Raw genomic sequence first — 13,000 nt, 5'->3', positions numbered from 1 at the left:
TTTAGCCAATTCCCAAACTAAGATCAACAATCCTGGTTGGTACAGTACCAACCCACTTTGACATTTTTCTCAAATTCACACAACTGACCAGGATAATGAGATTATGAAACCTCAAATGTCATAACCCTTTCCCTCAGCCACTCAGAAGACGTAAGAGGTTTATAGTTTATTTCCTTGCCCATTACAGACAGAGTGGCACCCTCAGTTTCAGGCTACACTGCAGCAGATCCTCACCTGCCCATTAAGGAATCTGACAGATGCAGCTTGAAATTCCAAACTGTTATACAGGAGATATAGGAAGGGAAAATTTTATATATTTAGTTAACATATTTATATACCTCCCAAAACTTATGTCTCTGGGAGGTTTACAATAAAAACAATACAAATTAAAACAAAGTTAAAACATGTAAACTTTAAAACAATTTAAAATTTAACACAATCTTAAAAACTGTAAAGGCCTGGGTGAACAAATGTGTCTCAAAAGCCTTTTTAAAAGTTGCCAGAGGTAAGGAGGCTCTTATTTCAATAGGGAGCACATTCCAAATCCTTGGGACACCAATGAAGAAGGTCCATCACTGAGTAGCCACTAGACAAGCCGGTGACAACTGCAAATGAACCTCTCCAGATGATCTCAATGGGCAATGGAGCTCATGGTGAAGAAGACATTCTCTTAAATACCCAGGGCCTAAGCTTTTTAGGGTTTTATAGGTAATAACCAGCACCTTGTATTTTGGCTGGAAACCAAAGCTGGAAACTTATTGGCAGCCAGTGTAGCTCTTACAATACAGGAGTAATATGGTCTCTCCCAAGATCACCTAGAGACCAACCTGGCTGCTGCATTCTGGACCAACTGCTGTTTCTGGACTACATACAAAGGTAGCCCTACATAGAACACATTGCAGTAGTCAAGTCTGGAGGTTACCAGCAGATGTACCACTATTCTGAGGTAGTTTATCTTAAGAAACTGACACAGCTGGCATATCAGGCAAAGCTGATAGAAAGCACTTCTTACCCCCACCTCAACCTGGGACACTAGGGAGAGGTCTGGATCCAGAAATACTCCCAGACTGTCTACCTGTTCCTTCTGGGGAAGTGTGATCCCATCCAGAACTGGCAGATCAAAATTGTCTCCTGAGTTCCAACCCTGCACAATAAGCACCTCTGTCTTATTTGGATTCAGTCTCATTTTGTTATCCCTCATCCAGCCCATCACCGACTCCAGGCAGGCATTTAGGGAGGTTATTCCTTCTCCTAGAGCTTTCCCACAGCTGTTACCTCGAATCTCCACTGGAAGGGAGTGTGTATGTTCACACATCTGCTAGATTTACCCCCAAATCTTTGGAAGCACCCCATACACAAATTGGGCTTTCCCTTCTGAATTCTAGCTTGTCCTGATGTATGTATTTTTTTAAAAATCCTGTTTTTAAGAAAGTGTTCTCAAAAGCAGCTGCCAGGGAGACAAATTGAGGAAGAGTCTTCACATAATCATTAATGTGATAAGAGCAAAGCACACTTTAGAAATGCAAATAGAATTTGCCTTGCCTAGATGCAAAGAGTGGAAAAACCAGTTTTCAGGAAGCATGCTCTTTGAAATTTATAGTTACAAAATCTCGGTGTATGCTCAAGTGAACTTTTTTGAACAATACTAGTCTGTTTTCTTAAGGTTCTCACTGGCTTAAAAGAGGTTTTACAAACAAACTGCTGTAAAGCACACTACGCATGTGTTGGAAATAAGGGGGACGTGGTGTCCGCCTCCTCTTGGAAGCCAATGCCATTGACTAGAAGGAAAGCACGGAGGCAGGCATTGGGAACTGGCACAAAAAGAAAACCCTAGAGTAGGGGTGTGCACCGGACCACGGACCTGCGGTTCGGCACAGGGGTGGGGGGTTCCATTAAGGGGGGGGGCTTTACTCACCCCTCCCGCGCTTTGCTGCTTTGGCGCCATAATTCGTTTAAAAAATGCGCCGCAGAATTGCTCTCCGCTCGCTCGCCGCTCCTATGGCTCCGGACCGGGGCTCCTTCTTGTCTACAAAATCGGGCGGCAGGATACTTCCCTGCCGCCCCCGAAGCCCCCTCAAGCCATTTTAGCTCTTTAAATCTCGTCCCGGACCGAGTCCTATAGCGCTCGGGCAGGCGGCGGGGAGATGTCCGTCCATCCGCCCGCCCCCTTCCCTGCCTTCTGCGAAGTGCAGGGAGCCTTCTGCGCGAGCCTTCTGCGAAGTGCAGGGAGCCTTCTGCGTGGGCGGCAGGGAAATATCCTGCCACCTGATTTTGAAGACAAGAAGGAGCCCCGGAGCGGCGAGCGGGCGGAGAGCGATTCTGTGGCGCATTTTTTAAATGAATTATGGCGCCAAAGCAGCAAAGTGCAGGAGGGGTGTAAAAGCCCCCCCCTTAATGGAACCCCCCACCCTAACCCTCCCGAACCAAAACCACCCCTTGTCCGGACCGGTTCGGAGGCCAGGAGAATGGCCTCCGAACCGGTCCGTGCACACTAGAACCCTAGAGCAGAGGGCAGGGTTGCTTCCATAATGCTGCGAGTGTAATTCAAAGTGGCTTCGCTTATTGGATACTCTGAGACCTAGAAGCCCTGTGCGGGAAAGCTCCTGATGATGCTAACATGGACACTTTCCAGATTACATCCTGCAACGGGGTCCCAACGTATCTCTGAAGTGTGCTTCTGCACTTCCTGTGTTGTGACACCGCAGTCCCTATGCTGACAGCAGGGTGCCGTTCATATTTCCAAAGCCTTGTTTCAATTTTCATTGCTATGATATAGTGCTATAACATCGTATATCCAGCATTTAAAAGTTGCTGTTATTTCGGGTTGTTGGTTTTCGTGAGACTGCTCCCCACTGTTGGGTGCTTTGCTATGTACATTTTGAATGTGATTTGCCTGAACGGAAGCATTTTGCAGCTGTTGAGTGGCTAATCTGGAAAGCGCCTTGGATAAATAAATCTCTTTTTCCTATGTGACCCTCGCTACAGACAGTGTAGAAACAAGTCAGGCCTTGAACTCAGGACCTGCAGATTCATAAAGTTTCCCATTTGCTGTGATCCTACACTACAACAGTTCCTCAAATTACATATCAAGGAATTTGATAGATGCAGCTTTGAATTAGCAAAATTGCTGAGTTTATAAAGTGAGCCCAAGATCCTGCCAGACTAAAAATGTCAAGACATTCCCTGATACCCCATGCAAAGAAAGGAAGGCATGATTATAAACTGTTTCTGATTTTAATAATTAATCATCTAATAGAAAAAGCTGTTCCTCAATAGTTTTGCTAAGCTCACAATCACTTGCACACTTGTGGACTACACAGGTCTCTTCACTGATTGTGAAGTTAGTGGACTTAAGCACACACAAGCTTTGTTGTCAGGACAAAGGAATCCTTCAAACAAATTTCTAGACACAGGCAAAAAGGTTGCTGTTCAGCTGGTGACAACAGAGAATCAATAATACAATTTCAAAAAAAAAAAAAGATCCCCAACCCCTTCAAGAAAATACTATAATATAAGATTACTGTATTGAAATCGGAAGGAAAAAGTCTCCTTATGTTTATGTAGCTTGGAATTCAATACCATTGCAAATAAGATAAAGGAGCAGATTGAAATTCAAAACTGTGCAATGCAAGATATGAGGTAACAATTTCTGACAGATTTATCTTCAGGATAAGGGCGCTGGCTACAAACAAAGACTGAGCATGCCCTTTTCTTGCCAGCTTTCCAGGCATTTCACAGCACTTCAAATGGTCTAAATACCATTGTAGACCCTTCATCTTGGGCCAGCCAACCCATTAAATTGGGCTAAGCGCCTGCTTAGAAAACAAAGCTGGTAAGGATGGCAACTGGCACCACCCCGGTTGGTCCCCTGGGCACCCTCCTGGCCACAGTGGGCAGGAGGGTGAGCAGGCAATGGGGTACCTGCCCTCCTCTCTGCTGTCCCTACCCACTCTGCGGTGGTGGCAAGGAGGGTGGGTGGGTGGGTGATGGGGAACACCAGCCCGCTCGCCCACCTTCCTCACCACCACCACAAAAGTGATGGGTGGGGGAGGAGGCAGTGGCAAGGAGGGCGGGCGCATGCTCCATATCACCCACTCTCTTGTACATATACATAGTATGTGTGTGTATTGTATTGTACATAACATAGTATCTGTCACACTTACTATTCCATCCTTCTATGTGTACCAATTACACTATTTTCCATAAGCTATTATCACAAATGGCAAACATGACTATAGATATTTTTGGTAGTAATGTGCTTCCTAAATTATGAATATTACAAATAAAACAACAGTTGTAAAATGCTATTGCCACAAAGTGATATTTTCCTATTATTGATATTAGTTCAACCTGCCATGCAACACAGTATGAAGCAAACAGTCAAGATTAAAGAGCAACTATGTATCAAAAAATACATTTATTTTAACCTACTGGCTCTTATAAGAGCATTTTTAATAGACCTCATAAACCCAAACCAGTCACTTGCCCCAATTTAAACTCTTTGTGTGTGTGGCAAAATACAGACAGTTAGGGATGTGTCTGATCTTGCCTACTGGCTTCCTCCTGCTGGCCTCCCTCCGTCTCCTCCAGGCTATTTTGGCCTGTTTTCAAAATCAGGCCAAAACAGCCTGGGGGAGACCAGGGGGAAAGCTGGCGGCGGGAGTGGGAACCGCCGGAGACCCCTCCCCTGTGGCCACCAGCAGCACCCCCTGAGGTGGTGAGTGCACCAAATTTTTTTTTTTTTTTTGGTGGGGGGGACATCCCTGGCACCACCAAACTGGGCCTGAACTGACTTGAATTTAAGCCAGGTCAGATCCCTCTTTCGGGGACATGCCTGGTTCAGTTCAAGCCCAGTTTGGACTCGAATCCAATCTGGAAATCTAGTTTTGTGCACATCCCTAGGCAGAGTTTCTGGGCAAGTGAGCTTGTATATTTTCTCAAAAGTGAGGTGATTAAATGCAGTTTAACCACAGTGGTTTGACCAGGATTGCCCAGAAATTCTGGGTTCTCACAATCAGCTCTGCAGGGGCCAGTGATCCTGGTTAACTCTTTAACCAGGATCACCATGACTGTGTGACTGCAGCCTGTATAAACCATCTGGATATACAAGTTGAGATGGTATATAAATGTGTAAAATAAATATATAAATAATGGCAATTAAACATGTTTGGAAAATCTGGCTGAAATTTGTAATGGAGACCCACCCACCTTTATACAGGTAACATTGTTCCCATTTCTCAAATTGTTCTACTTTGGTTTAATCTGAACAGTATACATGTGAAAACTCTAAGCTTGAGCACAATTTCAGTAAAAAAGACATGAAGTGGAGTTAGATCTCATTGATATTCTTTCAGTTTTAAGTATGAACCTAATGCTTAATTCCTTTTGGTTTGAATGGGAAATGAATTTCCATCCATACAGAAAGTCAAATTCATGCACAGATTTCAATTCTAAAAATGTACCTGAAAAATTCCATGAAAGAGAATCCATAGCCATGTTGCTCTGCAATTCCTGCACAAACAACATTTGCAGATGCTCCAATCAATGTCCCATTACCTGCAATTCAAAAAATAAATTCCAATTGAAATTTGGACTCTTTATCCTTTTTTCCTTTGCCACTTCATTAGATCAGCTTGCAGACAAGATGCAAAGGGAGAAAAATCAATCATTTACACGCACTTGAAAGAAAAAATCAGCTAAACAATAACCTTCTTGTCTATAAATAGCTAAATGTTTTCAAAGTCAGACCTGTCTGTATTCTCTTATTTTCAATAAGGAAAAGAAATATGAGGAAGCATAGTCGCAATGTTTGACACCTTCTGCATATAGTCAAATAAACTTGCTCATTATTTGCTTTAAACAAAAAAAGTAACATTCTAAAACAAACTTATGAGGAATAAGTTAAGAAGAACCACATCTTTGCTAACAACATGTTGGGCTATTGACTGTTGGAACATAGATGGTTCCCCACGAAAGGCACACTGGATCCGTAAAATGAGTCACTTACAGTTAAATGTGGCCTTTAAGCAGGTGTACAATGTGCTTAGCACAAAATGGGAAACTAGCAGGTACAATGTTCAAAGCAAAGCTCTCAGTGTATGGTATGATTTGAACACAATGGTTGCACAACTCTCAGGGACATATTTCTGGATGGCATAGAGCATTAATGGAGGCAAATATCGCTCAGTCCTTGCCCTGCACACTCTGCTGCTCAGTAAGGCAGCTGAACTCCCTTCCTGCTCAGGGACACAGTTCCTTCACAGAAGTGGATGGCTGCTCAACATGTGGGCCACTGTGATTTTGGGCCTGTATATTTACACTCAGATCCTAAATCTATTTATCTTTATTTATTTATTTTAAATCAATATTCCACTTCTCTCAGTTTTAAAAAACCCCCAAAGTGATTAACATCTATGAAAACCAATAAAACATTAAAATACAACAACAATAAAAGCAAAATACAACCAACCACAGACCAAACAGCATTTTAAAAACACCAAGGAGCTCCCAGCAACTTGTAAAAAATAATAATAGAAAAAGTGCAGTTGATTATACAAATTGTGTAACGCCTATCTAAAAATTGAGATGGATGGGCAACGTCACAGATAACCACACAACATTGCATCTGTATGGTCAGCCTCCACACAGGAACCAGTTCATACAAATAGAACATCTGTGTAATCTCTAGCCTTCGTCGCCCTATATACTCCCAGAAGTGGTTGTGGGAGTGCTGCTGGATGCATCAACTGGCCCTGTGTCTTTACCTTTCTTTGCTTTTGCTCCAGCACAGGAGAAAGCAGAATAGGGTCCCCCAACTCTCAGGGACATAGCTTTGGGAGACAGAGGAGGATAGATCATAATAAATCACCCCTCCCCCTCACATGATGGAAAACTGTGGTGCATTATGACAGGGTTAGAATAACAACAACAATACCAACAACAACACCATTTAATTGTGTCAATAATACTTCAAGGAAAAATAGAATCCATGCAAATGTACAACTAACAGCATAATCCTCCATGAGTCTCTCCATAAACAAGAAAAACTGCACTTGACACCTTAATGCACTGGCACAACACAGTTTAGTGATTGCTCTGGACTTTGACAGTGAACCTGAACCTGCACTGTGCTATTGCAAAATAACCAAGCCATGCAGCTATGGAAGAAAGACAAGTGATTGAAGAAGGGGTTTGTGGTGAAGAAGGGCTGAAAGCTTAGTCTTCATCCTGTTCCATCCATTGCACTGGTAAAGGGCTGTTCACAGAAACCACAAGGCACTCACTCAAAATATATGTCCAACAAACAGGCCCATAGAACAACTTCAGGATTGAAAAAGAAATTAAAATATCCTGGAATACATTGTCCCAAAACAAAGTTTAGTTATTATTTGTTGCCCTTGACTCCACATGAACAACTTTCCTGAATACTGATGTCAGAGCTGTACATAAAAGTACCCCTTTGTGTATCTTTAAAAAAACACAAACACAAAAAAACCAGCAGCAGCATTTCAATCTTTGTTTCTTCACTAGATTAAGGACATAAGAACAGCCCTGCTGGATCAGGCCCAAGGCCCATCTAGTCCAGCATCCTGTTTCACACAGTGGCTCACCAGATGCCGCCGGAAGCCACAGGCAGGAGTTGAGGGCATGCCCTCCTTCCTGCTGTCACTCCCCTGCAACTGGTACACAGAGGCATCCTGCCTTTGAGGCTGGAGGTGGCCCACAGCCCTCCGACTAGTAGCCGCTGATAGACCTCTCCTCCATGAAATTATCCAAACCCTTTTTAAAACCATCCAGGTTGTTAGCTGTCACCACATCTTGTGGGAGAGAATTCCACAAGTGGATTATGCGTTGTGTGAAAAAGTACTTCCATTTATTAGTCCTAGATTTCCCAGCAATCAATTTAATGGGATGACCTCTGGATCTAGTGTTATGGGAGAGGGAGAAGAATTTCTCTCTATCCATTTTCTCCACACCTTGCATGATTTTATAGACCTCTATCATGTTTCCCCGCAGTTGTCTTTCTTCTAAACTAAAAAGCCCCAGTGTTGTAGCCTTGCCTCATAAGAAAGGTGCTCTAGGCCAGTGTTTCTCAAACTTTTTGGAGTCAAGGACCGCTAAATTCTTCGTGCAGAGTTTCAAGGACCGCTACATTCTTCATGCGCAGTTTCTCGGACCAGCAGTTAGTAAAGGGGTTTCAAGTCTGTCTATCTATCTATCTGACTTCTATACTGCCCAAAACTTGCATCTCTGGGCAGTTTAGAGTGAAAATAATATAAGCATTAAAATAATTAAATTTGGAATCTTTTGCAAACATGGAATATTAGGGGTTCTTAACCTTGGGTCCCTCAGTTAAACTCCCATAACCCCCAACAACAATGGCATTTGGCCATTATGGCTGGGGATTATGGGAGTAGAAGTCCACCAACGTCTGGGTACCCAAGGTTGAGAACCCCTGAATCTAAAAGCCTGGGTGAACAAATTTATCTCCAGTATGTCTTCAGTATGTGCGGGGTGGTGGTGGAGGTGCTTCTGATTACTCAGTGGAGAGGGGATGTTGGGCCATTAGAAAAATTCAAAAGCTACATGGGGCCAATGAAAACAACATACAAGCAAGCCCCACTGATGCAAGAGGGAAACAGCGTTCCCTCTCAAGGCACCTCGACCACAACAGGCAGCTGGGTTTCAATCAACCAACCTTTGGCTGCAAACAATGAGCATGCAAGAACCAGCAGCCCTTCAAGTGGCGCCCACTGCCATACCTTTTCCTCCATGCCCCTGCACCGCATACAGTTTGAAGCTGTAAAGATAGGGAATAAGATAGCTGTAGGAAGATCTCAGCAGCACGTGGAAGCAAGGCACAAGAAGGGTCCCATGCCTCCGTGATACTCTTCCTCTTCCGTGCCATGTGCAAAATTGAGGAAGTGAGTGCCTTGATTTCAGTTGTGGGGGGGTTGACTCCCAGTCAGGGACCGGCACTCAACCCTTTGGGGACCGGCAGCGGTCCAGGGACCGGTGGTTGAGAAACACTGCTCTAGGCCTCTGACATCTTGGTTGCCCTCTTCTGCACCTTTTCCAGTTCTACAATGTCCTTTTTTAGATGTGGTGACCAGAATTGTACACAGTACTCCAAGTGTGGTCACACCATAGTTTTGCATAAGGGCATTATAGTATTAGTCGTTTTATTTTCAATCCTCTTCCTAATGATCCCAAGCATGGAACTGGCCTTTTTCACAGCTGCCGCACATTGCGTCGACACTTTCAACGAGCTGTCCACCACAACCCCAAGATCCCTCTCCTGGTCAGTCACCGACAGCTCAGATCCCATCAGCGTATACTTGAAGTTGGGGTTGTTTGTCCCAACGTGCATCACTTTACACTTGCCAACATTGAACCGCATTTGCCACTTTGTCGCCCACTCCCCCAGTTTGGAGAGATCCCTTTGGAGCTCCTCACAATCTGTTTTGGATTTTACTACCCGAAAGAGTTTGGTATCATCAGCAAATTTGGCCACCTTGCTGCTTAACCCTGCTTCTAGATCATTTATGAATACATTAAAAAGCACCGGTGCCAGTACAGATCCCTGGGGGACCCTACTTCTTTCTTCCCTCCATTGTGAAAACTCTCCATTTATACCTACCCTCTGTTTCCTGTCCTTCAACCAGTTAGCAATCCACACATGTACTTCTCCCCTTATCCCATGACCGCTAAGTTTCCTCAGGAGTCTTTGATGAGGAACTTTGTCAAAAGCTTTTTGGAAGTCCAGGTATACTATGTCAACTGGATCACCTTGATCCACACACTTGTTGACACTCTCAAAGAACTCCAAAAGGTTGGTGAGGCAAGATTTTTCCTTTGCAGAAGCCATGCTGGTTCACTCCGAGCAGGGCCTGTTCTTCTGTGTACTTTACAATTTTATCCTTGAGGATGCTTTCCATCAATTTGCCTGGAATGGACGTTAGGCTAACTGGCCTGTAATTTCCTGGATCGCCCCTTGATCCCTTTTTGAAAATCGGTGTTACATTTGATACTCTCCAGTCCTCTGGTACAGAGCCTGATTTCAGGGACAAGTTATATATTTTAGCAAGGAGGTCAGCAATTTCACCTTTGAGTTCTTTGAGGACTCTTGGATGGATGCCATCCAGCCCTGGCGATTTGTTAGTTTTTAGTTTTTCAAGATAGTTTAGAACATCATCTCCTGTCACTTCTATCTGACTCAGTTCTTTAGCTTCCATCCCTAAAAAGCCTGGTTCAGGAACAAAAACTTCTTTAAATAAATAAGAAGCAGGAAACCTGCCAGGAAGACGGTTGGACCACTAGACAATGAGGGAGTGAAAGGGATTATTAAGGAAGATATAGAGGCTGCAGAGAAGCTAAATGAGTTTTTTGCATCCGTCTTCATGTCAGAGGATACAGAGCATATACCTGTTATTCCCCTTGATACTTTTGGCTAAATGTTCCTCAAACTCTCTTTCTGCCTCCCTTATGGTCACCTTGCATTTCTTTTGCCAGAGTTTGTGTTCCTTTCTGTTCTCTTCATTTGGACAGGCCTTCCAACTTCGGAAGGAAGTTTTCTTCCCTTTTATGGCTTCCTTGACAGTACCCGTTAGCCATGCTGGTATCTCCTGGACTTAGTGGTACCTTTCCTCCTTTTGGGTATACAATCTAACTGGGCTTCTAGTATTGTGGTTTTGAGTAAACTCCATGCACTTTGGAACGAAGTGACTCTCCTTATTTTCCCTTTCAGCTTTCTTTTCACCATACTCCTCAGTTTGGAGAAGTTTCCTCTTCTGAAATTCAAAATGTCTGTGTTAGACTTCCTTGGTGATTCTCTCCCCGCATGTATCCTGAATTTGATGGCACTATGGTCACTGTTCCCTAAAAGGTCGATGACACTGACATCAAGCACCAGGTCCTTGGTGCCACTCAGAATAAAGTCCAAGGTTGCCTTCTCTCTAGTTGGTTCCAAGACCAACTGTTCTAGGGCACAGTCATTTAGCATATCTAGAAATCTGACCTCTTTGTCATGACCTGACTGTGAATTTACCCAGTCTATGTGTGGGTAATTGAAGTCACCCATTATTACTGCCCTCTCTCTCCTTGATGCCTCCCTAATTTCCTGCTGCAACTCCCAGTCACTGTCAGCGTTTTGATCCAGAGGGCGATAGCATGTCTCCAGTAGCACATTCCCTTTCAGGCCTTGTATTGTCACCCACAGGGTTTCTGTGGAGGACTCCAGTCCACCTAGGTTTTCTAGTTTGTTAGATTCTATGCCTTCTTTAACATACAGTGCTACTCCACCTCCAAGGCACTCCACCCTGTCCTTTCCATAGAGTTTATATCCAGGGAGAACAGTTTCCCACTGGTTCTCACAGTTCTACCATGACATGAGATTCTACCTTAGGGATAAACTACACATTAAATGCAAATGAGTGTAACAATGGGGGAATTCCAGGCAGTTCCCAATCCAAACACTGACCAGACCTGAGCTACAGCCACATAGCTGTATTGTGTGCTCTCATGCCCTGGAATTCTGAGCAGCAAGGCAAAAAGTTGGCCATTTTCTTCCCCTCCTGATTCCTTTTCCCATCATGAAGTTTCACGTACATTTTTACAAGGTGGTTTTTTTCCCCCTGTGGGGAAAGAAAAGCAGTTGCAGGGCAATTCTGAGCAGAACACAACAACAAATATTTATATACTGCTTTTCAACAAAAGTTTCCAAAGCAGTTTACATAGAGAAATAATACATAAATAAGATGGATCCCTGTCCCCAAAGGGCTCACAATCTAAAAGAAATGTATGATAGACATCAGCAACAGTCAATGGAGGTACTGTGCTGGGGGTGGATGGGGCCAGTTACTCTACCCCTGCTAAACCAAGAGAATCACCATGTTAAAAAGGTGCCTCTTTGCCCAGTTAGCAGGAGTAACTAGAAAACAAGTTGTTCTAGTAATAACTAATTAGCCTACTTTCCTTTCACTGGCTCTACAACTGGATTAAATTTGGTTCAAATTAAGGTCCACAAGTTAGATCTCTTACACCTCAAGTGTTCATGTGTCTGCCATCTTGGATTGGGGGGATGACATCATTACAAACTACACCATAGAGGTGTCCCTGTGTGTCACTCACTACAACTTTAACAAATTTGGGTTAAATTGGTTAGATAGTCCACAAATTAGCCCTCTTGCTCCTCAGATGTTCACATGGCCGCCATCTTGAATTTGAGTGGATGTCATCAACACACACCACACCATTTGGGTATCCCTACAGCTGTAGCAAATTTGGTTCAAATCGGTTAGGTGGTTCACAAGTTAGCCCACATGTGCCTCAAAAGTTTATGAGTCCACCATCTTGGATTCGGGTGGATGACGTCATCACAAACTACACCATTGAGGTGTCCCTAGGTGTCCCTATAACTGTACCCAATTTGGTTCATATTGGTTTAGGCATTGCAAAGTTGATGACACACACACATGGACGGATGGACACACACACACAGAATGTCGGGTGATCTCAGCCTACTGAAAAGTAAGCTAAAAAAGAGAGTGAAAAAATAAGGAAAAAACCCATTACTTTGATATTTTGGGAAACCAAACTACATGTAAACTAAACTAAGCAAGCAATAGTTGCTCTCTACATGTAAACTAAACTAAGCAAGTAAACTAAACTGGTACCCAGGTTCCTATATAGTGTACATCCTTTCCACGTTAGTAAAACATACAATTATCTACCGAGCTGTGTGCTAGATACCTACCATTTGTTCATTGATTTTGTAAGAGGCTACTTTTGATTTGGGCAAGAGGAACTCTGGAGAGAACTGGAATGAAATCTCCAGTAAAGGGTGGACCATGAACTTGACAAGAGGAAGGAGGACTTGAACCAGAAAGTTGCAGTTTGTGGGATGATATGAGAGGCCTGGAAAGGCAGGCAGCAGCAGAATCTCATTTTGCAAAGAAATCATGATTGGAACACTGAGACCAGCAAAAGGTTAGCCATGGCA

At 43.6% G+C, this 13,000-nt stretch overlaps 1 protein-coding gene across 1 annotated transcript in view; it reads right to left on the bottom strand.

Moving 5' to 3' along the window:
* Window positions 1-13,000, bottom strand: part of OCA2 (OCA2 melanosomal transmembrane protein) — a 288,607-nt gene that overhangs the window by 41,562 nt on the left and 234,045 nt on the right. The window contains exon 23 of the mRNA XM_053312437.1: window positions 5,463-5,556. Within this exon, the coding sequence (XP_053168412.1) occupies window positions 5,463-5,556 (94 nt within the window). The remainder of the gene's footprint in view (window positions 1-5,462; window positions 5,557-13,000) is intronic.

Source organism: Hemicordylus capensis, chromosome 3 (assembly GCF_027244095.1).
Source record: "Hemicordylus capensis ecotype Gifberg chromosome 3, rHemCap1.1.pri, whole genome shotgun sequence".
NCBI lineage: Eukaryota > Metazoa > Chordata > Lepidosauria > Squamata > Cordylidae > Hemicordylus > Hemicordylus capensis.
Note: the sequence above shows the minus strand (reverse complement) of the source record. Positions and strands in the feature narration are given on the sequence as shown.